The 26,216-nt window shown below is 43.9% G+C and overlaps 2 protein-coding genes across 2 annotated transcripts; one reads left to right on the forward strand and one right to left on the reverse strand.

Annotated features, from left to right (window-relative positions):
• Positions 1 to 3,378: 3,378 nt before the first annotated feature.
• On the forward strand, positions 3,379 to 4,497 carry LOC125555903 (NDR1/HIN1-like protein 13). The gene has a single exon (XM_048718707.1). The coding sequence runs from the start codon at positions 3,434 to 3,436 to the stop codon at positions 4,286 to 4,288; it is 855 nt and encodes a 284-aa protein (XP_048574664.1). The 5' UTR covers positions 3,379 to 3,433; the 3' UTR covers positions 4,289 to 4,497.
• A 1,486-nt stretch (positions 4,498 to 5,983) lies between these two features.
• LOC125508651 (non-structural maintenance of chromosomes element 1 homolog) lies at positions 5,984 to 8,715 on the reverse strand. Its single transcript, XM_048673413.1, has 6 exons — positions 8,358 to 8,715; positions 7,615 to 7,811; positions 7,432 to 7,512; positions 6,804 to 7,037; positions 6,581 to 6,658; positions 5,984 to 6,501 (listed from the first exon to the last, which is right to left on the reverse strand). Exons 1-6 carry the CDS (start codon positions 8,473 to 8,475, stop codon positions 6,214 to 6,216), a joined length of 996 nt encoding a protein of 331 aa, XP_048529370.1. The 5' UTR covers positions 8,476 to 8,715; the 3' UTR covers positions 5,984 to 6,213.
• Between the last annotated feature and the right edge of the window lie 17,501 nt (positions 8,716 to 26,216).

Consider the following 26,216-nt stretch of genomic DNA (forward strand, 5'->3'; position numbering starts at 1 on the left):
TCGATTCTCATTTTCCCTTTTTGCACAAAAGATTCTCCTTTTCCAATGTCTATCAATGTGCTTGTATATAATAATCATGCCTAAAAACATGGAACCTCATATGAATATATGTTTGGGATTTATTTGTTATAAAGATCTTCGATTGCTTATGAAGTTTAATAAAGAAAAATTACCCTTGTTGCGAAGTAAGACAATAAAATAGCTCCCTCCCCTTTATTTTCCCCATTCTAAAACATAATGCTCTAGGCATGCAACATGCATGGTCTCAAAAGATGCAGCTTTGACCATTACTCTTCTTTTTTGCGGGGAAGCTTTGACCATTACTGTTTTGCATATGAATACATTGTAACAAATTAGAAAAACAACTTGAACCAAATTAGTGAAGTTAGTTCCTTTTGGCATGTCTCAATAATTTGCGCGGGCAATAACTTAATTTCTTATTATTCAAGTTCTTACATGAGAATGTTGATGCATGTATTTTAGTACTCCAATTTTGACAGGAGTATTATAATTTATATCTATAAGCCTATTATTCATAATTTAGATGAATTCAAACATTTGATCATTTTTCCTGTCATTTATTTTTTTTATCTGTTTTACCCTGCTTGCAACCTTCCTCTCTAGAACCTGAGCAGACCTCCTTCTAACTTCCTCACAGCCCTACCTGCTTATTAGTGCTCCATTCACTACAAAAATCTCAATCTCACATCTGAGGCATTTAATAAAATGACAAAAGGTGAAGTGCCATTACAGTTCAAAAAAATAAAGATGCTTCGAATTCTTTTACACATGTAAAGTAAATCACAAAGGATTTTTAATAAAATACTTCAATATGGGTAAGACATGTAAGGCTATGCTAAAGTAGATGAAGGCAAAAAATATTGTTTACAATGAGATTTGACAACTATATATGAGAAATTGTAGAACAACATGTAACTTGAACTATTTTATCTTATAGGACATGACAACAATAAAACCTACTCCCTACGTCCCATAATATAAGATGTTTTTGCAAGCTAGCATAGCTTGTAAAAATGTCTTATATTTTGGGACGGGGGGAGTACAAATTAAGACCATAAATGAGCTCACAAAGTAACAATTGACTAACTCTGATGGCCAGAACAGGTGTATGCCATGGTGATCAAGTCATCCGAGGTTGGAAGGGTTTATTGAATGAATGTTGTATGTCTACGTCGAATTGACATCATTGCTCCACTTCATAAAATAATTATCGAAGTGCAGAAGATTAACAAAGCTTATATACATCAATAATAATGCATAGTATAGAATAGTGTAATTCGCATTATTGTAGAAACTTATGAGCCATAAAAAAACAAATGTCTAGAATTAGACAAACATGACTCGTAACTAAATACTTGATGATTTAAACATGTTAGCATTGGTCCAGCAGATGACATGCATCAACTTATTAAGATAAATGATTTCTCTAACCTATTTGCTTGATGTCATACTATAATATATATTGCCTCCATTTCAGAATATACGCCACACATGTATACCTAGGAGGTACATAATTGAAGTAATATTGTACCAAATTGGGACATATTTGACACAACAGTAGTGTTTCTATCTAAATGTAGCAAATATTGTCCAGTTACAACAAATGTTAGTCAAAAAAAATATATCTTTTGTGTCCAATGTAGGTGCATGCAATAGGTACTGTGAAACAGAGGAAGCATCACACATGAAAGGACAGACGGAAATAAAAAAATGCAAATGTTGAAGTGATGTATTTTGTTATCTTGGCTATTTGTGGGTCTCATGCTCTTGTTGATATAAACAAATCACACGAGCAAATTCTTAAAATCCAAGCATCATGGAAAACTTAGCAGTTATCTAAACATGTATGTACCTTTTTTTTGTGGGTAAACATGTATGTACCTTATATTCTGACATGGGATGATGTGGATATTCTATAGCCACGTAAACAGTTGTACAATCCATAATATTTGTCACTCAGATGAAGACATTGCAGGTCAAAAGCGAACCAAAGAATTGACACTGTATAGGCTTGTAAAAACATTAGACATATATAACTAATAAATAATTGAAAGATTAGTATTTTAGCCACATTCCAGGCTTTACATAAAACAACACTTGTGCGAAATAAAAGAATACTACAACCCCTTCTAAAAAGGGCAACAAGAAAAACAAATCATTCATATAAGAGCATCTAGCTTAGCATCAACGGTAACTCATATATATCTCTTCAATTTTGTTTTGTACTAATATAAATTGATAAAATGTGGCTTCTGAATAACGTTAGATCCATATCATGCTTTTAGTGTATAGTAATAAATAGATTTCCGAGACAATATGAGATTGTACAAACAACCAGAGATAGAGCTAATATATTTTTTTGGGGGGGGGGGGGGGGGGGGGGGGGGGCCGCCCCCTGCCTTGGATCAAGTTATGAAGGACTTTCTTGGGAGAGCTTAGATCGGATTTTTTTTTTAGCAAGCTCTACCACTTCTAGCAACGGGTGGCTCCAAGGGTAAGCGATCCCAAGATGTTTAAGCTGCTCAACAACAGTTGCAACTCGGACACGCTCATCCCTGACACTTGTTTTGTATCTTTCCAGTATCTACGGTGATGTGCAGAGAGGTGGAGCAGCTAGGTTGGTCGCCATTGACCCTAGGAGCCGGGTTTGGGACGATGTCAAAGCGGAGGATTTCATGTTCCCGGCCCTCCTTCTCGGCCGCGCGGTAAGGAATACGGGAAGAATAGAGCTACCAGGGTCGTCGGCTTCTTGTCGCGTGCCCGAGCAGCGCATCCATCAAGATCTTCAAACCGGATATCATGGCGATGGGACTAAACTCAGAGGTGAAGCGAGGACATTACGGTTCCTTGTGGTAGAACCTGACTACTGTGTAGTTATTTTTTATTCCATAGTTATGATGGAACGCAAATCTACACCTTCATAATCAAATTACTCAATTTTTTCATTAAATCTCTATTTATTACTTAAAAAGAACGTATGGTTCTCATTTCACCTTTCTTCCCACCACTCCTTCGTCTAACCTTTCATGTATATGATAATCAATCACGTTAATTTACTTACATTCTAAACCAATTCAATTTTAATTTACTTACCAAACTTCTAATCAAAATATAAGGTAATTCACGATCAGAATTTGATAAACATTTATTTACACAATCACATTATTATTGATAGATAAATTGTAAGCTAACGTACTAGAATATTTATATCACGTTGCAATGCACGGGCACTCTTCTAGTTTGCTAAAAATAAATAGACCCGGTTTGAACAGCGTGAGATGACCGTTTCTTTTCTCCTCACGCGTCTCTTCTCCCTATAAAACCAAGCAAGCCTCCATTCGCACGCACCTCGATCACACACTCTTGTCCCCCGTTGTTCTCGAGCTCACGTCACCGCGACCCGGGCCCCGTCATGGCCGACCGCGTCCACCCCATGCAGTCTCCGCCGCATCCCGCGTCCCCTCTGCCGCCGCCGGACCAGGAGGACGCGGCGGCGGCGGCGGCCACGGAGACCACGCCGCTCCACCCCACCTTCTACGAGCCGCCGGCGCCGCCGCCCGGGACGTACATCGTCCAGATTCCAAAGGACCAGGTCCTCCGCGTGCCGCCCCCCGACCGGGCCAGCCGGTACAAGAGTCTCGCGGAGCGCCCGGTCCGGCGCCGCCGCCTGCGCCGCGCCTGCTTTGGCGCCTGCGGGGCCGTGCTCTTCCTTGCCGTCGCCGCCGCCGTGTTCGTGGGCGCCGTGTACCTCGTCTTCCGCCCCCGCGCGCCCGCCTTCTCCGTCGCCTCCCTCTCCATCCGCGGCCTCGACGTGGCCGCCCTGCCGCCCTCTTCGCTCTCGCCGGAGCTCGACGTCGCCCTGCGCGCGGACAACGGCGCGAACAGGAAGGTGGGCGTCGACTACCGCGGCGCCGGCGAGGTGGCGGTCTCCTACTCCGGTGCGCGCCTTGCGGCCGGCCAGTGGCCGGCGTTCCACCAGGCGCCGAGGAACGTGACGGTGCTCTCCACGACGCTGAGGGGGACCGGCGTGAGCTTCAGCGACGAGCAGAGGAAGCAGCTGGCCGCGGAGCAGGCGGCGCGCGCGGTGCCGCTGACGGTGGAGGCGCGGGTGCCCGTGCGGCTGCGGTTCGGGAAGGTGCTGCGGACGTGGACGGTGGACGTGAAGGCGACGTGCCAGGTGACGGTTGACAGGCTGGCCGGCGAGGCAGCGGCGGCCAACAGAGGATGCCGGGTCAAGGTCAGGCCGTTCTTGTGGTGGTGGTGGTGACTGCTGATCGCCACCGGCGCCGGCGCCGCTTGTGGTTACCAATGTGTCAACGGCTAGCAACAGTAACAGCGGCCGAGCATTAACTGGGAAGTTATTTGGCGGTGGGGTGAATTAAACTTTGTAAATTTCGGATATGTCTCTTGTGGTGTGATTTCAATTGTTTGATTTTGATGAGGAATACACTATCAGTCTCAGATTTAACTGGTTAATTACCCCCTCGTCTTGAAAAGAAAGACATGTTTGAATAACATACCGTCTTTAAAATGTACTCCCTCCGTTCCCTAAAAAAATGTACTCCATCCATAAAGAAATATAAAAGCACTCAGACCACTACTTAGTGATCTAAACGCTCTTATAATTCTTTCCAGAAGGAGTAATAAGTTAATACTACAAAAGGATTATTATAGAACACAATAAAATAGTTACATTGTGGAAGTAATTTTGGTCTATGCTTATAGTTTCACATACAATCAAAGTGTTCTTACATATATTATTAGTGAAAGGTTTAAAAGCTTCCAAGATATCATGTTATTTGTGGAAGTGAAGAGAGTACACATATTTCCTCTTTTTTTTAATTTTTTGTTACCATTGGTATATCTAAAGTTACCATTGGTGGTTAACTAATTAATTACCTTCCTTTTTTTGGTTTACTTATTACCAACTAAGGAATCATTTTGTTTAGAATAACTAAAAAAAGAACCAAATGAACCCATAGGAATTTGAAAGGATTCCCTGTACTAGGCTTTTGCATCAGTGTGATGCACACGGCCTGGCATGGCATCAATATCAAAAACATCAACGAGTTGCATATTCGCTTTTCCCCTCCCAATTTTGCATTTATATTGCCTGCGTCATATCACCAGGGTTTTCTTCTGCTTGATCAGTGCATGCCACTGAATTGATTCTGTAATATTGCACTACGAGTCAGGAAAATCATTCTACAAGCGAGGCACAGCCTTTTTTTTACCAAGTCTTGGGCATGCCATTTGTACTTTTGACAAGGCATATCCTCTCTTCTTTGGTCATAACGGCGTTTGTGTTGTCAAACTCCGACTCATAAAACTCCAAATAAGATACAACTTGTACAAATGCTAGTTTCCATTTGCCTCTCCAGAGCAATGTCAAAGCACGACAAAGCATAGTGCTCGAGCGGCTGCCCATGGTCCTCCTGTGCTCTGAAGCTGGTTTGTCCCGTTGCTTCCTAAATGTTTCTTTATTTTTTCTGAACTCAGGTGACCGAGCGATGGCTACATCGTATTCCGCTTCCTCGATCTTAATTTTTCTAACGTGTTACCTTTCATGCGGCACTGTCGCAACGGCTTGATCTTACTCAAACCGCACTAGCGAGCTAATCTTCTTACCTTTCTTTATAACTGTTATATAATGAGCCTAAGCTAAGCTAAGGCTGGCACGAGAAATGGATGGAACAGAACAGTTCAACAATCTATCACCACTTGTCGCAGCGTAACGTACGTAGCTATCACCTGCTGAACTAGTCTAACTTAAACCGGGCATGCAGCTGTATGCCACTTCAGATTGTGTCTTTGGGTCCTGACGCACGCAGGGACGACCTCCACCCCTCTGGATCGTGGTTTCACGGATCCCAAGGCACGATCCGACGGCGAACGGAGGTGGCGCGCCACATGAGGATTGACCCCGAAGAATTGTTTACTACAGGAGAAAAGTAGGGGCATGTAATGCAACACCTGAAGGGCATATATAATAATTAATTATAGTACTTAAACTAACAGGGGCCGTCCTTGTCCTTGTCTTCCCAGCTGGCTAAAGCCAGGCGGCAAACGGGCAAGCAGAGCAGGTCAAGCAAGTAACTCCAGGAAGGCAGAAACCACCAGCATAGTGATACCAGCTACGCTATGTACACGACAAAAGCAGCATTGCATTGCCAATCTTACTAGAAAGAGCCATCATTTCTTCCTTCTCTTTGAGGACCTGGCCGGCTGTGAAGCATCTGCAGACGCTGCCTCCTCGGCTTTGGCCATCCTCGAACTTCTCCTGGGCACCGCGGTCGACGGGCCTGCTTCTTCAGCTTCCTCCGCCAGTTCAGCCTTGACTCTGCGTTTCCTCCTCGAAGGAGGGTCAGCCGATGGGCCCTCCTGACCTTCCCCGCCGGGCTCGTTCGCTTCCTCGTCACCCTCGTCCTCGCCTTCCTGCTGGGGCCATTCAGTGGCACACTGGGGACAAGCTCTCGAGGCCTAAATGTGCAGGTAAGTTAGCAAACAATGATGGCAACGTCAACATGAGTAACAATGGAACTGGTATTACGGGAATTACCTTCCGCTGTGGAAATTTCTTCTTCAGACAGTAGATATGGATTCTCACATTGCATCCTTCCTTGGAACAAGTTGATGCCTGTTGTGGATACAAATATAATAATGCTGGTATCAGAGCACACAAAGTTTATAGAGATTCTACAAAAACGCTTGTACAATATATGGTACAGAGTAAGTGGCAAGAACAAGGGAAATGCAATATCATAGTAATCACACATCAGTACCTTTATACCAGCTTCATTGCAAACCTCGCATGATGGGATATCATTGCTGCGAAACCAGCTCCGGAGATCAAGAAATGATCTGATACCAAGACCAATCTTGCCCTCCGAGGTGTACGCCAGCCAACGATCTTGTATCAGTTCAGTAAGAGTCTTTTCCTTTTGAGAGAACAAGAAGTTTGTGATAGAAGAAGGAAGACGAGATTGAGTGTCTTGTGTACCATCCGCAATCACGACCTGAGAGTAGAACACTCAATAGTTTATGATACCCGTATTGCAAACAAGATTCAACTCTAGCAATCAGCAGATACAAAGCAGGCCACAGAAGATACACATCATGACTCGTCCATCCTAATTGTATGTAAATCACAATTGAATGAAGCTACAATATAAGCACACGTCCATTAGTATAGCTAGACAACAATTTGTTGTGAGTACAGTACATATGGATGGGGTAGATGATGCTTTAATCATGATCACACATTCAGGATATCTTCGCCAGTTATGTCCTAAACAGCTAAGGTTTTGTGCTTCTTGCATGATCACACATGATAGTATGTGAATGCACCAGTAAGGTGTTGTTTAAACATAAAAGAGAGTCATGTGCCCATGACAGACTGGTACAACAAACCTGGTTGTCAATCCGGACGTTGAGAGCTTCAATACTAGTTATGCTCCCATCATTTCCAGCTTCATGAACTATTGCTTCTAACTGCCACAAGAACCATTGTGAATACAGTTATGCAAACATACAAATAAGTCATTCAGCATACATCATGCTGAGTTGAGCTAGTTCAAGCAAGCAACTGCATACCAGTCCCTTGTAGAATGCAATCTGTGGTACAGAATACTTGGAGCCAAGCTTCGATTCTTCATCAGAAATGTTGTTGACCACTCCATAATAAACTGTTCCATCATACTGGTTTATACATGCTCGCAGATCAAATTGTAGATACCCTAGCTCATTGTTGATCTTCATAAGTGTATCAGTGAATAGTTGCTGGTGAGTGGCTGCAGGTCATGACAATAGACATATTCAGCTGGAGATGGAGTTTGGTGATCTAATTACAGTCTGTAGGCAATAATATGGTCGCTGAAATACACTTCTATATATAATGTGTTCCTAGAAACACGATTCTACCAGCCAACCAGGTCTCAACTGAACTAACAATGACATTAAACACACACAAAACGAACCAAGATCGTTCTGTTTTTGAGACAATCAGAAGATGCAACCTTCAACCATTGTGAATGGCAGTTGATCCTCCATTGAACAATTATTAAAGCTACACCAAACATAAACTCGTTTACTGGAAAGGAAAGGTTTTGGACCCTACAGGGGCTACATCTGTAACTACAACTACATCAGTTGAAGTCAAACGGACGCTTGAGTAAAAGTTGCCATGGGTGCATTACATCGAACACATGGGTGACTAGAAGTTCCTGGTGGCGCATTACATCGAACACCTAGGCGGCTACGAGTAACGATAATAGGGGTGGAACTAATCGAAGGGGGGGAGAAGAGGAGCGAGCAGGGCGGAGCGGGCAGGCGGATACCGGGGTTCTTGCCGCCGGAGATGGCGGTGAAGAGGGCGTGGAAGTCTCGCTCCGAGAGCGGTCCACGGGAGAGCAGCGCCTGCAGCAGCGTATGGTGCCGCCATGAGAGCGGCGCCATCGGATCGTGCAGCTCCTCTAGGCTCTAGCGCGTGCCTTGGTGTGGGGATCTATGGGGGCGGGCCGGCGGGGCGAGGAGAAACCCTAGCTTGACACGCAGAATGGGTGGGATTACGCGGCTGAGGTGGGGAACGGAACGGATTGGGAGGTTTCGCGCTCGCGGGAAGGCGCCCGAGATCGCGGGAAATGTTTCGCGGTGGCGGTGGCCCAAATCACCAACTCCATGACCCCTAAACAGACCTCCGTTCTATCTAAATTTTATTCATCTATATCCGTCAAGTCCATGGTTTTTTTTTCTAGACATGTTCGTCAAGTCTACGATCATAATTGCTAGACGTCACTTTTTTGCTTTGGTATCGGCATTGATGGCCTCGATCGCGAGCTTTCACGTTTATGCGGCCTTCTCTATATTGAGTTTCCTCCTCTTGACGACCTCCTTCATGTCAAGCTTCCTCCTTCGAAGCTCCAAATATATCTTCATTTGCTCCAACTTTCCTTAGCGCTTCCTCTCGTTCCTCACTTTTTTTTTAAGTCATCATGCCACGCAAACTTTCTTGCAAGGCGATAGATGCCGCATCACGCTTCTCGTCAATCTTCGAGTTGGTCTTGCCCATCAGCCTCTTCACCTCATCTCCATCCCCAGCCACGGCCACCGACCCTCCTTTCTTTATTAGAGCGGTATATTGATCTTTGACTTCGAACAATCTTTGATGAGCATCTAACAAATGGGTTAGGGTGAATGTTTTGTTCTTATGCCTACACAATCAAAGACAAGGCCACAAATGTAATAGTGAAGGACACAAGATGCAACAAATATGAACATGGCATAGCAATGAAAGAGGAAGAGGTCATACCAAGTCGTCCACACCTAGGCCACTCATAGGAGGGCATCAACGCTCTCAAGCACGGCCCAAAACTTGTTGCATTCTTGTTGAGTGAATCCCATCTTTTTTTTATTGACTTGATGCACGGGTGCTCGCAAATTTGTAGGACGCAAACTTTATCTGTTCATGAAAGGTTGCAAGAACTCTCGTCCAAAAGACGAATCCTTTTTGCTCAACACCGGTCTTGGGATCTTGGGTTGTTTCCTTCCAACTATCGCAAATCAACATGTCCTCTTCTTTGGTGTATGATCCGGTGCGAATGTTTTGCCTTATCCTTTATGCATCGGTTCTTTGGATGAGCTCGTCGATAAACATTGGGCCCCCCTTCAATGTCGACACCCTCTTCTTCCTCCTCTTCGCAATAGATGTCTTCATCTTCATGCCATGAGTCAGCATGGTCGTCTGCCTCTTCTTCGTGGACACCATAGTGGTCGGCACCATCTTGGCCGCGACCGTCTTGGCTTTGGGCCTCGTCGATATTGTAGACTTGGCCCTCGGGTTGAAATGTCTGGCCACGACCCTCGTAGATGACGTTCTCCATGAACGCGTTGTAGTCGGGGTCGTCGGCCGGCGGCGGCGGTGGGATTGGCATTTCGTTGAACAGGTTGCGGGCGCCGGGAAGATCGGCCGCAGGAATCGACCATGGCTGCTTTCTTTGCATCCTGGAGGACAACTGGCCAGCGTGGTTGTACCCAGACGTGACATTGAGGTTGATGACAGCTATGGAGCCGGGGGTGGCTGATATGTCAATTTTGCATCATATTTTCCTATTGTTATTTATAATGTTTTGGGTCAATATTTCACTTTATGATGCAATTATAATGTCTTTTCTCTCTTGTTATGCAAGATTTATATGAAGAGGGAAATTATGACAGCTGGATTTTTAGCCTTGAAAGAGATACAACAGAGATAGCTATTTTCCGGAGCTCCAATTGACCTGAAAAATTACGAAGGTCTATTTTGGAATTAATAAACAATATTGGAGAAAGAATCACCAAGAGCGGCCCCACCAATGCGCCACAAACTCAGGTGGCGCCCCCTAGGGCGTGCCATGTGAGCTTGTGGGCCCACCACCAAGCCTCTGTGGCCCTCCTTCTCCTATATGAAACCATTTTCCCTAGAAAAAAGAGAAGACTTTCGGAATGAAGCACCGCCGTCTCGAGGTGGAACCTGGGCATGAGCACTTTTGCTCTCCGGCAAAGCTATTCCGTTGGGGATACTTCCCTCTAGGAGGGGGAAATTGAAGTCTTTGTCATCACCAATGATCCTCTCATCATGGGAGGACTCATCTCCATCAACATCTTCACCGGCACTATATCATCTCAAACCCTAGTTAATCTCTTGTATTTGTTTTTTGTCTCCAAACCTCGTATTGGTACGTGTGGGTTGCTACTACTGTTGATTACATCTTGTAGTTGATGCTAGTTGGTTTACTTGGTGGAAGATCATATGTTCAGATTCTTCATCATATATTATACTCCTCTAATCTTGAACATGAACATGACTTTTGAGTAGTTCCATTCGTTACGGGGGACATGGGGCAATCTTGTTATAAGTAATCATGTGAACTTAGTATTCGTTCGATATTTTGATGATATGTATGTTGTTCTTTCTCTAGTGGTGTCGCGTGAACGTTGACTATATGACACTTCACCATTGTTTGGGCCTATAGGAAGGCATTGCGGAGTAGTAAGTAGATGATAGGTTGCGAGAGTAAGAGAAGCTTTAAACATAGTTTATGTGTTGTTCCGTAAGGGGCTGATTTGGATCCATATGTTTTATGCCATGGGATTTTAACAGGCCGAGTAAACCGCGGGCCTTAGTTGGGCCAGAAAATACCATGTCTTTTAACGGGTTGAAAAGTATATTAGGCCAGAATTCTGCTGAACAATTCACATCCGGCAGTAGGTCGAAATATAACTTGGCCCATGATTGGCACAATTATATGACAGGCCGTTAACATGCCAAAATTTGGTTGGCCCAGTCACATTATGGGTTGTAAGCAGGCCAAATGCAAAGCGGTCCATAATTAGGCCCAATTATATCACAGGCCTTTAATAGGCCGATAGTCGGTTTGGCTGAAATTTATCCACGAAGAACATGGGTCGTTAAGAGGACAAAATTTACTTTGGACCAGAAATGGGCTCAAATGCAGCAGGGTCATAAAACGGCCGAAAGTGAAATCAGGCCGAAAACGGGTCGATTGTGCCAAGGGACACTAATGAGCCGAAACAAACATCAGCCGAATTCGATCAAACTGTTCAATGGGCTTTTACCATGTCGAAATACAAACCAGGCCTTCAATGAGCCCAAAAACATAGTGGACTATTAACAGGGTGGATCTTATATGGGCCGTAATTTGGTCCAAAACATGGCAGACTGTTAACGACCTGGCCCACTAGTATTTGACAAAATCTTGTGGGGCTTTGGCTCGACCGGTCCTTTTAACCTAAATGAGCCACTGTTGGGCTGTTCCACACGTTGACGTTTCCTTGGCGCGTCCCGTCCATTGGATGGATGACATCTGTTGCAACGCCGAGCTGGCATGTGGCTCCGCTGGCAAATGGGAATTTGACACATGGAAAATTGACATTGGTCCAGTCTGTTAAGGGGTATTGGATGCAAAACCGGCACCCGATAGCTTAACGATGACCCGTTGCGGTGGATGCCACGTGTCAGTTACCCTTGACAAAAACACTTTTGTTGGGGATATAGCTTTGAGGTATGACCCGCCTAGGAGGGGTCGGGTTATACCATTGGCGACTTAACATGAAGGAGACCCAGGGAGAGATAAGAAGACAGCGGCTCAAGGAGGCAGGCCTGCTAAAGGCCCAGGACTAGGGCTGTGAACCGCCATGGTAGGACTTGCTCTATAAGGCATGATTAATTAGAAACCAAGTCGGCCACATTGTGTAAGCCGGCCGAGACTCTGTAAGCCTCCGGGTCTCTACCTGTGTATATAAAGGTGAGACCTAGCGGCGGGTTAACTCAAGAAACAAGCAATCGAGAACTAGGTCAAGCGTATTCGCTCCCTTGTAATCGAAACTCAAGCAATACAACCAGAAGCAGGACGTAGGCTTTTACCTCGTTGAGAGGGGTCGGACCTAGTTGCGATGGCTCCACGCTTAAGTCCTTTCACTAGGGCATCTGCCGTGTTAAATCCATGACAGTTAGCGTCAACCGTGGGGCCAGAGCATAGTGGTTTCGAGTTCTTGAAGGGCGGTTTCTCAGGGATCAAGGGATACGCCGTGGTCCGGATGACCAAGAGTCGTCACGACAAGCTCTACATCGAGGATGCTTGTTGGAGTCCCGATGCTGACTCAATCAAGTACTGGTACCAGGTCCACTTCGGTGCAATGCATGTCTTCATCGGCAAGATTGGAGAGTCGGAGCCTGAGCCGAACATCTGCACTGACACGGTCGAGATGGCTCAGCGCGCATGACCCGCCAAGATCCAACCCACCAGGAAGTCTATTTTCATTGGTTTTGTTCATGGAGCGGATCTCAAAGAAGGTTCGATATCAGGTGGAGAGATATCCATCTACTCAAGTGATGAGTCCTCAATCGGCGAAACCGAATCGTTCTATCAATTGCAAGATGGCGGGCTTGGGGGTGATACGTCTCCGTCGTATCTACTTTTCCAAACACTTTTGCCCTTGTTTTGGACTCTAACTTGTATGATTTGAATGGAACTAACCTGGACTGACGCTGTTTTCAGCAGAATTACCTTGGTGTTGTTTTATGTGCAGAAAGCAAATATTCTCGGAAAGTCCTGAAACTCCACGGAATACCTTAGAAAAAATAATAAAAAATCCTCGCCAAATATGAAGACCAGGGGGCCCACACCCTTTCCACGAGGGTGGGCCCCCCCTAGGGCGCGCCCCCTACCTCGTGGGCCCCCTGTTGACCCTCCGACGCCAACTCCAACTCTATATATTTGCTTTCGGAGAGAGAAAAATCAGAGAGAAGAAATCATCGCGTTTTACGATACGGAGCCGCCGCCAAGCCCTAAAACCTCTCGGAAGGGCTGATCTGGAGTCCGTTCGGGGCTCCGGAGAGGGGGGTTCGTCGCCGTCGTCATCATCAACCATCCTCCATCACCAATTTCATGATGTTCACCGCGTGCGTGAGTAATTGCATCGTAGGCTTGCTGGACGGTGATGGGTTGGATGAGATTTATCATGTAATCGAGTTAGTTTTGTTAGGGTTTGATCCCTAGTATCCACTATGTTGTGAGATTGATGTTGCTATGACTTTGCTATGCTTAATGCTTGTCACTAGGGCCCGAGTGCCATGATTTTAGATCTGAACCTATTATGTTTTCATGAATATATGTGAGTTCTTGATCCTATCTTGCAAGTCTATAGTCACCTACTATGTGTTATGATCCGGCAACCCCGAAGTGACAATAATTGGGACCACTCCCGGTGATGACCATAGTTTGAGGAGTTCATGTATTCACTATGTGTTAATGCTTTGTTCCGGTTCTCTATTAAAAGGAGGCCTTAATATCCCTTAGTTTCCAATAGGACCCCGCTGCCATGGGAGGGTAGGACAAAAGATGTCATGCAAGTTCTTTTCCATAAGCACGTATGGCTATATACGGAATACATGCCTACATTACATTGACGAACTGGAGCTAGTTCTGTGTCACCCTATGTTATGACTGTTACATGATGAACCGCATCCGGCATAATTATCCATCACTGATCCGGTGCCTACGAGTTTTCCATATACTGGTTTACGCTTATTTACTTTCCCGCTTTTACTGTTACAATCACTACAAAATACCAAAAACATTACTTTTGCTGTCTTTACTTTTGTTGCCGCTACCACCACCATCATATTACTGTGCTACTAAACACTTTGCTGCAGATACTAAGTTTCCAGGTGTGGTTGAATTGACAACTCAGCTGCTAATACTTGAGAATATTCTTTGGCTCCCCTTGTGTCGAATCGATAAATTTGGGTTAAATACTCTACCCTCGAAAACTGTTGCGATCCCCTATACTTGTGGGTTATCAAGACCTTTTTCTGGCGCCGTTGCCGGGGAGCGTAGCTCTATTCTTTGAGTCACTTGGGATTTATATCTGCTGGACACTATGAAGAACTTGAGAGATCCAAAAACCAAGATCTATCCCTCAACTACGAGGGGAGGTAAGGAACTGCCATCTAGCTCTGCACTTGATTCACCTTCTGCTATGAGTAAGTTAGCGACACCTACACCTGCTTCTGCTATTCGTTCCGATATGTCGCATGTTATTGATGATGCCACTTCTACTATGCATGATACTTATGATGAAACTGCTTCTATGCCTGATACTACTGTGCCCCTTAGTGAATTTCTTGAAGAACAAATTGCTAGGGCTAGAGAAAGAGAAATTGATGAAACTGAATACGATGATGATAGTGATGATGAAAATATGTCTGTTATTCCTGAAGGTTATCTTTTTGATAAAGATTCTTCTTTAGCTATTTTAGCCTGCAAAGATAGATATGAGCTTAAAAGGTTATTAATTAAATGGAACAAAGAATCACTTAGAGATAAAATGAAACCCGATCCTGCTTTTGCTACTTCACCTATATGTGTTCCTGATAAAGATTATGAATTCTCTGTTGATCCTGATATAATTACTTTGGTTGAATCTGATCCGTTTTATGGCTATGAATCTGAAACTGTTGTGGCACATCTTACTAAGTTAAATGACATAGCTGCCCTGTTCACTAATAATGAGAGATCACGTTACCTCTATTTACTCAAAATATTTCCGTTCTCATTAAAGGGTGATGCTAACATATGGTTTAATTCCCTTGATCCTGGTTGTGTGCGTAGTCCCCAGGATATGATTTATTACTTCTCTGCTAAATATTTCCCTGCTCATAAGAAACAAGCTGCTTTGAGGGAAATATACAATTTCGTGCAAATTAAAGAAGAGAGTCTCCCACAAGCTTGGGGGAGGCTTCTCAAGTTACTTAATGCTTTGCCTGATCATCCTCTTAAGAAACCTGAAATACTTGATATCTTTTATAATGGACTAACCGATGCTTCCAGAGATTACCTGGATAGTTGTGCTGGTTCTCTTTTTAGGGAAAGAACACCAGATGAAGCTGAAATTCTATTGAATAATATGTTGACAAATGAAAATAATTGGGCAGCTCCTGAGCCAGCTCCTGAGCTAGCTCCCGCTCCAATTAATGATCCTATTCCTAAACCAACTCCAAAGAAGAGAGGTGTTCTATTTCTCAGTCCCGAAGATATGCAAGAGGCAAAGAAATCTATGGATGAAAAAGGTATTAAAGCTGAAGATGTTAAGAATTTACCTCCTATTGAAGAAATACATGGTGTTAATATACCGCCTGTTGACGAAGTATATGATCTTAATCCTTTATTCATTGAGGAACCTCCCGATATCCCGACACAGGTAGTAAAGGTAAACTCTCTCTCTCTATAGATTTTATGAAGGTGATATCCCTCACTATAAGTCTGCTAGGCAATGCTTTGATGAGTTTGATAATTTTATTGTCAAACAAGAAAATTTCAATGCTTATTTTGGTAGACAATTGAAATATGATTCTGATATAATTAAATACTTGGGTGATTATATGGCTAATATTAGAGGTGAACTTAAACTTGCTAGCAAACATGCTTCTACGGTTACCACTCAAGTAGAACAAGTACTTAAGGCTCAAAAAGAATTTCTCAATGAAATGAATAGTAAGAAAAATGATTATGCTGTTAGAGTGGCTACTAGAACTGGTAGAATGACTCAGGAACCTTTGTATCCTGAAGGCCACCCTAAGAGAATCGAGCAAGATTCTCAGAGAAATAATATTGATGTTCCTAATTCTTCTAAAAAGAAGAAGAAGAAAAATGATAGAACTGTGCAAACTTCTAGTGAACCTATTGCTGAACCACCTGATAATCCAAATGATATTTCTATGTCTGATGCTGAAACACAATCTGATAATGAACATGAACCTAGTAAAAATATTAATGATGATGTTCATGATGATGCTCAACCTAGTAATGATAATGATGTAGAAATTGAACCTGCTATTGATCTTGATAACCCACAATCAAAGAATCAACGTTATGATAAAAGAGACTTTGTTGCTAGGAAACATGGGAAAGAAAGAGAACCTTGGGTTCAGAAACCCATGCCTTTTCCTCCGAAACCATCCAAGAAGAAGGATGATGAGGATTTTGAGCGCTTTGCTGAAATGATTAGGCCTATCTTTTTACGTATGCGATTGACTGATGTGCTCAAAACAAATCCTTATGCTAAATATATGAAGGATATCATTAATAATAAAAGAAAGATACCGAAAGCTGAAATTTCCACCATGCTTGCTAATTATACTTTTAAGGGTGGAATACCAAAGAAACTTGGAGATCCCGGAGTACCTACTATACCTTGCTCCATTAAAAGAAATTATATTAAAACTGCTTTATGTGATCTTGGAGCCGGTGTTAGTGTTATGCCTCTCTCTTTATATCGTAGACTTGACTTGAATAAGTTGACACCTACTGAAATATCTTTGCAAATGGCTGATAAATCAACTGCTATACCTGTCAGTATTTGTGAGGACGTGCCCGTTGTGGTTGTAAATGTTACTATTTTAACGGACTTTGTTATTCTTGATATTCCCAAAGATGATAGTATGTCTATTATTCTTGGAAGACCTTTTCTTAATACTGCAGGGGCTGTTATTGATTGCAACAAAGGCAATGTCACTTTTCATGTTAATGGTAATGAGCATACGGTACACTTTCCGAGGAAACAACCTCAAGTTCATAGTATCAACTCTATTGGAAAAATTCCATCGATTATATTTGGAGGTTTTGAATTCCCTCTTCCTACTGTCAAGAAGAAATATGATATTCTTATTATTGGGGATGTGCATATCCCCGTTGAGGTAACTTAGTGTTATTCGAAATTTCTCCGGTTTCATGATTATCGAAATGAGTTTGTTAACAAGACTTGATCAACCTTGTTAGTGGATTCTTTTTGATAAGCATGAGATGGATGAAACTAGAAGCACAAGCTTCTGTACCCTCTTTGTATTTTCTGTAATTTAGTAGAAATAAAGTAAAAATAGTATTTTTCTGTCTGTTTCCTGACTTATCCGTGCAATATAAAAATATCCCGAAAATAAAAGTCCTCAGAAAGCCATGCCAATTTAATATGATTTTTTCGGGAATATTTGAGGATTTACTGTGCAAACATTACCGCGGGAGGAGCTGCCACCTAGCCACGAGGGTGGTGGGCACGCCCCCTGCCTCGTGGGCCCACGGTGGCCCTCCTCCACTTATCCCAGCACCCATCTTCTTCCTCTGCCTCACACAAACCCGAAAAACCAACTCAAGCACGAGTTCCAGCCACTTTTGCTGTGATTTTCGATCTCCTTGCTCAAAGCACCTCTCGCAAAACTGCTTGGGGAGATTGTTCCTTGGTATGTGACTCCTCCATTGGTCCAATTAGTTTTTGTTCTAGTGCTTTATTCATTGCAAATTTATGCTGCATAGGTGACCATGTTCTTGAGCTTGCATGTCAAATTTATATGGTTCCAAGTAGCTTTGATGCATGATATAGGCTCTAGGCACTTGTGGGAGTAGTTGCTATCAGTTTTATTGAGTTTGGTTTACTTTTATTTTGAAGTTACTAAAATTTCAGAATTTTTCAGAGAAAAACAATATGCTTAGGAAGATGTTCCAAGGTAGTTCCTCTAAGAAGCAAGGACCCAAGATTGCTATGCGCGATGCTGACGAGGATCCACCAAGAGACGCTCTAGTACGGCCTTGCGAATGGCCGTCGGGAAATTTTATGGACTGTGCGGGAATTAAAGAAGAATTCAAAGCATATTTGCGCAATGCCGGTCTTGAGGAATTTGAGGCCAACAAATGCCCCCAGTATCATGATCTCACAAGTTCATTTGTGAGGAGGTTTGAGTATTCATCTTCGCGTAATTCTCCTTTAGTCATGTTTGATCTTTATGATAAATCTTATAGAATAGACTTAGAGGATTTCACTCTTGCGTGCAAACTTCCATCATGGGGCAGTATTAGGGATCCCCCTAAATCTGAATTTAGAAACTTTCTTGCTAGTATAACTGTGGGGGAATTCAGAGACATAACGCAGGCTACCATAGGGAGCATTCACCTTCCTGCTATACATTATTTTGCTCTCTTTGTCAGTAGATGCATAAATGCTAAGGATGAAGCATGTCACATGTGTGTCCCTGATCTTAGCATTCTTAGGAGTGCTGTGTTAGGAGACCAATCTTATCATATGGGAGCCATTGTAGCTCGTAGGTTGCATCATAATAGACATAATGGAGATTTCTCTGGAGGAATTTACGCAACCCGCTTAGCTCATTTTCTTGAAATAGACATTCACGAGGGTGATATGGAGTTGCCTCCTGCATATTTAGATTATAACTCTATGGCTTCGCACCAGTTTGTCGAGAGGCCTGAATCACCTCTCTTATATCGCTTAATTTTTGATAAATGACGTGTTTTCCGTATTACTCTCCCTGCTCCTGCCTTCTTTGATTCACAGACAAAAGGAAGATATGTTATTACCAGAGAGGAGGCAGAAGAGTACGAGAGGAGAGCGGAGGCAGCTCGACTCCACGCTGCAGCTCAGCAGGTGATAACCGCTGCACAACAGTATGATCCCAACTATTCCTCCTCATCACAGTACGACCCCAACAACTATTATTATGGATATCTGCCAGGCCAGCCGTGGCCATAGACCAACCTAGGCCAAAAGCCTAAGCTTGGGGGAGTACGTATTTCTCACCGACATTACATTTATGTTCACACACACTCATTGCTAGATGTCGGTGCTCATACTTTTTCACTGTAATATCCATGCTAGTTTATTTTCCTTTTCCTGCTTTCTTCTTGTGTGTTTAGTAAACCTTAAGAAAAACCAAAAAATTAGTAGTAATTTACTTTCCTGCTGTAGGAGTAATTAAAAAGAAAACCCAAAAAAAATATTTCCCGCTCTTCTTTTGCTTGTTGGGAGCTTTCCTATGTAAATAGTTTTATTTTCTTTTCTTTTCTTTGGGGGTCAGTAGGAGAAGACCATAATTAAATTGTTTAAGTGGCTCTTATATGCATTATTGTTGATTTAACCCAGAGCCCATATTTCCTTGTCTTCTCCTGTTTCTTGAATGCTCGCAGATTTCAGCTTAGTCCAATGCACGTGCACTCTTATTATTATTCACACCGTTCGGTCGTGCAAGTGAAAGGCAATTATGATGATATATGATGGACTGACTGAGATGAGAAAAGCTGGTATGAACTCGACCTCTTTTGTTTTTGTAAATATGATGAGCCCGTCGTTCTTGATTCAGCTTATTATGAATAAACATGTTTGCAATGACAATTAGAGATCATAGTTGCTTGTGCCATGCTTGATTAGCTATGAGTTATAATGATTTACCTTGTGTGCCAACATGCTATTGAGATGACTATGATGTGGTATGATGGGGTGGTATCCTCCTTTGAATGATTTAAGTGACTTGACTTGGCACATGTTCACGCATGTAGTTGAAAAAAATCAACATAGCCTTCATGATATTTATGTTCATGGTGGATTATATACTACTCATGCTTGCATCCAATGCTTATGAATTTAATGCATGTACATGGCTGTTGTCGCTCTCTAGTTGGTCGCTTCCCAGTCTTTTTCTAGCCTTCACCTGTATTAAGCGGGAATACTGCTTGTGCATCCAATCCCTTAAACCCCAAAGTTATTCCAGATGAGTCCACTATACCTTCCTATATGCGGTATTTACCTGTCGTTCCAAGTAAATTTGTATGTGCCAAACTCTAAACCTTCAAATAAACATTCTGTTTTGTATGCTCGAATAGCTCATGTATCAACAAAGGCTGTCCTTATCTTCCGTGTTAGGCGGGTTATTCTCAAGAGGAGTGGACTCCGCTCCTCACTCACGAGAAAATGGCTGGTCACCGGGATGCCCAGTCCCATGCTTTATGCAAACTAAATCAAAATTAATTGCAAACAAAACCCCCCCTAGGACCTGATGTATGTTGGAGGCACTCGTTGTTTCGAGCAAGCCATGGATTGATGCTTGTTGGTGGAGGGGGAGTATAAACTTTACCATTCTGTTTGGGAACTGCCTATAATGTGTTTAGCATGGAAGATATCGCCATCTCTTAGTTGTTATATTGACAATGAAAGTATACCGCTCAAAATACAATTTATCTCTATTTCAAAACTGAGCTCTGGCACCTCTACAAATCCCTGCTTCCCTCTGTGAAGGGCCTATCCATTTACTTTTATGTTGAGTCATCACCCTCTTATTAAAGAGCACTAGCTGGAGAGCACATATGTTATTTGCATTCATCACTATTAATCTATGTTGGGTATGACTATGATTGGATCTCTTTTACCATGAATTACAATGTCTAGTCAATCCTTGATCTTTAAAGGTGCTCTGCATTTATGTTTTGCGGTCTCAGAAAGGGCTAGCGAGATACCATCTTGTTATATCATATTATGATTGTTTTGAGAAAGTGTTGTTATCCGAGATTTATTATTATGACTTGCTAGTTGATTATGCTATTGATACGAGTAAATGTGAGACCTGAGAATTATTGCAAATGTGGTTAGTTATGATCTATGCTGAAAACTTGAATGCTGGCTTGACATAGTTACAACAACAAGAGCAAACAGAGTTTGTAAAAGTTTTTCTTTCTTTCTTTCAGTTTTTCAACTGAATTGCTTGAGGACAAGCAAGGGTTTAAGCTTGGGGGAGTTGATACGTCTCCGTCGTATCTACTTTACCAAACACTTTTTCCCTTGTTTTGGACTCTAACTTGTATGATTTGAATGGAACTAACCTGGACTGACGCTGTTTTCAGCAGAATTACCTTGGTGTTGTTTTATGTGCAGAAAGCAAATATTCTCGTAAAGTCCTGAAACTCCACGGAATACCTTAGAATAAAAAATCCTCGCCAAATATGAAGACCAGGGGCCCCACACCCTTTCCACGAGGGTGGGGGGCGCGCCCCCCCTAGGGCGCGCCCCCCTACCTCATGGGCCCCCTGTTGACCCTCCGACGCCAACTCCAACTCTATATATTTGCTTTCGGAAAGAAAAAAATCAGGGAGAAGAAATCATCGCGTTTTACGATACGGAGCTGCCGCCAAGCCCTAAAACCTCTCGGGAGGGCTGATCTGGAGTCCGTTCGGGGCTCCGGAGAGGGGGATTCGTCGCCGTCGTCATCATCAACCATCCTCCATCACCAATTTCATGATGCTCACCGCGTGCGTGAGTAATTGCATCGTAGGCTTGCTGGACGGTGATGGGTTGGATGAGATTTATCATGTAATCGAGTTAGTTTTGTTAGGGTTTGATTCCTAGTATCCACTATGTTCTGAGATTGATGTTGCTATGACTTTGCTATGCTTAATGCTTGTCACTAGGGCCCGAGTGCCATGATTTCAGATCTGAACCTATTATGTTTTCATGAATATATGTGAGTTCTTGATCCTATCTTGCAAGTCTATAGTCACCTACTATGTGTTATGATCCGGCAACCCCGAAGTGACAATAATCGGGACCACTCCCGGTGATGACCATAGTTTGAGGAGTTCATGTATTCACTATGTGTTAATGCTTTGTTCTGGTTCTCTATTAAAAGGAGGCCTTAATATCCCTTAGTTTCCAATAGGACCCCGCTGCCACGGGAGGGTAGGACAAAAGATGTCATGCAAGTTCTTTTCCATAAGCACGTATGACTATATACGGAATACATGCCTACATTACATTGACGAACTGGAGCTAGTTCTGTGTCACCCTATGTTATGACTGTTACATGATGAACCGCATCCGGCATAATTATCCATCACTGATCCGGTGCCTACGACTTTTCCATATACTGGTTTACGCTTATTTACTTTCCCGCTTTTACTATTACAATCACTACAAAATACCAAAAACATTACTTTTGCTGTCTTTACTTTTGTTGCCGCTACCACCACTATCATATTACTGTGCTACTAAACACTTTGCTGTAGATACTAAGTTTCCAGGTGTGAATTGACAACTCAGCTGCTAATACTTGAGAATATTCTTTGGCTCCCCTTGTGTCGAATCAATAAATTTGGGTTAAATACTCTACCCTCGAAAACTGTTGCGATCCCCTATACTTGTGGGTTATCAGGGGCTGTTCCGTTGGCGACAGTATTCCAGACTCCTATGAACTGCCGAGCAGGGCTGCTATTTTAATGGCTGGTACACAACAGATGTTTAATTCATCAACTGCTGCGGCTATGACCTCTAGTTCAACGGCTGCTGCGACGGCCGGGGCGAGGGGCTCTGTGCGCCCGACGACTCAGGTTTTATCTGAACTTCTGGATGCTCTGGCGACTCTCTTAGCCGTAGAGGTGACTCCGGCGACTCAAGCACAACACAAGGTGGAAGTTGCGAAACTACGGGATGAGGTAGCTCAGGCTAAAGAGGAGCTTAATGCTGAGAATGCTAGGATGGCAACAGAGCGAGCCGCGTTGGAGGCCGAGTCCCAAAGGATCCAAGCAGAAACTTTTCGGTTAAATCTCGACCAGAACGCCTCAAACGCCGTTATGCGAATAAGGCACCAGAGCCAGCTACCCCCAGAGTTTGAGGCAGGGAATCTTTTCAATATGCCTAGGGCAGGAACAAGCAACCCGCCCGGCGTGACCCGGGCCGCTGAGGCGCCCGTGGCCAGGGTGGCGGCCCAACCGTGTGTAACAGACCCGCCTCATTTGAATCTAAACTCGCCTCAGTAGGTGTTAACACTGCCGGGTCATTTTTCCAACCCCCTGGATAATATGATTGCTGCGGCTTCGTGGCTGGCAGCTCTCCAGGTGGAGGGCGAGTCTCCCGCGATGATTGAAGCCCGAAAGGCTGTGGAGCTTCTTCAGACAGCGATAACTCAGCAGGCGGCTTACTCGTACAACCGTGAGTGAATTCATTCAACTCCTTGCCAGAGTCGAAGTTATAACCGACGCATTGAGTTGCTGGCAGTTTCCAGCAGCGAGCGGCACCGTAACCCGCAGCGGGATGGCAACAATGTTCAGGCCTTATTGGATCAAGCAGATCATGTCAAGAGGCAAAGCTGGCAGCTCAATTAGCGGCTCATCAACAGCTCCAGCGTAACCCTTCAGCGTGTGCAGAAGCCGGGATGACTTCCAGGATAGTGGGGGTTCCATGCCTAGCACTGGCTCTTCGCAACGAGCGATTGCCTAAAGATTTCAAGGATCCTCAGAAGGTGGCTAATTATACAGCCGATCAACCTCCTAAGGCTTGGATTGAGAGCTATGAGCTAGCTATGGAGATGTTGGATGTCAATGACGCTGTGTGTGCCAAGTACTTCACCATGATGTTGGATGGGCCAGCTCGAACCTGGTTGAAGGGATTGCCCCCCAATTCTGTCAATTTGTGGGCAGAGTTGAAAGCGCGTTTTATTCAGAATTTCAAAGGCACGTGCAAACAGCCACTGCCGATCATCGACCTGGACACTTGTTGAAGGAAATATTCCCTAGAGGCAATAATAAAGTTATTATTTATTTCCTTATATCATGATAAATGGTTATTATTCATGCTATAATTGTATTAACCAGAAACATGATACATGTGTGAATACATAAACAAACAGAGTGTCACTAGTATGCCTCTACTTGACTAGCTCGTTAATCAAAGGTGGTTATGTTTCCTAACCATAGCCATGAGTTGTCATTTGATTAACGAGATCACATCATTAGGAGAATGATGTGATTGACATGACCCATTCCATTAGCTTAGCACTTGATCGTTTAGTTTGTTGTTGTTGCTTTCTTCATGACTTATACATGTTCCTATGACAATGAGATTATGCAACTCCCGTTTACCGGAGGAACACTTTGTGTGCTACCAAACGCCACAACGTAACTGGGTGATTATAAAGGTGCTCTATAGGTGTCTCCAAAGGTACTTGCTGGGTTGGCGTATTTCGAGATTAGGATTTGTCACTCCGATTGTCGGAGAGGTATCTCTGGGCCCACTCGGTAATGCACATCACTTAAGCCTTGCAAGCATTGCAACTAATGAGTTAGTTGCGGGATAATGTATTACGGAACGAGTAAAGAGACTTGCCGGTAATGATATTGAACTAGGTATTGAGATACCGACGATCGAATCTCGGGCAAGTAACATACCGATGACAAAAGGAACAACGTATGTTGTTATGCGGTCTGACCGATAAAGATCTTCGTAGAATATGTGGGAGCCAATATGAGCATCCAGGTACCGCTATTGGTTATTGATCGGAGACGTGTCTCGGTCATGTCTACATAGTTCTCAAACCCGTAGGGTCCGCACGCTTAAAGTTTCGATGACGGTTATATTATCAGTTTGTGAGTTTTGATGTACCGAAGGTTGTTCGGAGTTCCGGATGTGATCACGGACATGACAAGGAGTCTCAAAATGGTCGAGACATGAATATTGATATATTGGAAGCCTATATTTGGATATCGGAAGTGTTCCGGGTGAAACCGGAATTTTACCGGAGTACCGAGGGGTTACCGGAACCCCCCGGGGATTAATGGGCCATAGTGGGCCTTAGTGGAGAAGAGGAGAGGCGGCCAGGGCAGGGCTGCATGCCCCTCCCCCTAGTCCGAATAGGACAAGGAGAAGGGGGCGGCGCCCCCCTTCCTTCCTCTCTCCATCCTCTTCCCCCCTTCTCCTAATCCAACAAGGAAGGGAGGGAGTCCTACTCCCGATGGGAGTAGGACTCCTCTTGGCCCGCCTCCTCCTGGCCGGCCGCACCTCCCCCCCTTGCTCCTTTATATACGAGGGAAGGGGGCACCCCATAGACACAACAATTGATTTGATCTTTTAGCCGTGTGCGGTGCCCCCCTCCACCATAGTCCACCTTGATAATATTGTAGCGGTGCTTAGGCGAAGCCCTGTGTCGGTAGAACATCATTGTCGTCACCACGTTGTCGTGCTGACGAAACTCTCCCTCAACACTCGGTTGGATCGTAGTTCGAGGGACGTCATCGGGCTGAACGTGTGCTGAACTCGGAGGTGCCGTACGTTCGGTACTTGATCAGTCAGATCGTGAATACGTACGACTACATCAACCGCGTTGTGCTAACGCTTCTGCTTTCGGTCTACGAGGGTACGTGGACAACACTCTCCCCTCTCGTTGCTATGCATCACCATGATCTTGCATGTGCGTAGGAATTTTTTTGAAATTACTACGTTCCCCAACAGTGGTATCAGAGCCTGGTTTTATGCGTAGATGTCATATGTACGAGTAGAACACAAGTGAGTTGTGGGCGATATAAGTCATACTGCTTACCAGCATGTCATACTTTGGTTTGGCGGTGTTGTTGGATGAAGCGGCCCGGACCGACATTACGCGTACGCTTACGCGAGACTGGTTCTACCGATGTGCTTTGCACACAGGTGGCTGGCGGGTGTCAGTTTCTCTAACTTTAGTTAAACCGAGTGTGGCTACGCCCGGTCCTTGCGAAGGTTAAAATAGCACCAACTTGACAAACTATCGTTGTGGTTTTGATGCGTAGGTAAGAACGGTTCTTGCTCAGCCCGTAGCAGCCACGTAAAACTTGCAACAATAAAGTAGAGGACGTCTAACTTGTTTTTGTAGGGCATGTTGTGATGTGATATGGTCAAAGCATGATGCTAAATTTTATTGTATGAGATGATCATGTTTTGTAACCGAGTTATCGGCAACTGGCAGGAGCCATATGGTTGTCGCTTTATTGTATGCAATGCAATCGCCCTGTAATGCTTTACTTTATCACTAAGCGGTAGCGATAGTCGTGGAAGCATAAGAT

Source organism: Triticum urartu, chromosome 5, assembly GCF_003073215.2.
Source record: "Triticum urartu cultivar G1812 chromosome 5, Tu2.1, whole genome shotgun sequence".
Lineage (NCBI taxonomy): Eukaryota > Viridiplantae > Streptophyta > Magnoliopsida > Poales > Poaceae > Triticum > Triticum urartu.

Bases quoted from the DNA above. Each gene is read 5' to 3' on its own strand.
- LOC125555903 (XM_048718707.1), top strand. From the start codon at position 3,434: ATGGCCGACCGCGTCCACCCCATGCAGTCTCCGCCGCATCCCGCGTCC.
- LOC125508651 (XM_048673413.1), bottom strand. From the start codon at position 8,475: ATGGCGCCGCTCTCATGGCGGCACCATACGCTGCTGCAGGCGCTGCTC. The intron at 7,513-7,614 runs GTATGCAGTTGC...TTCTTGTGGCAG, and splicing joins TTGCATTCTACAAGGGACTG to TTAGAAGCAATAGTTCATGA. The intron at 7,038-7,431 runs GTTTGTTGTACC...TTCTACTCTCAG, and splicing joins ACGTCCGGATTGACAACCAG to GTCGTGATTGCGGATGGTAC.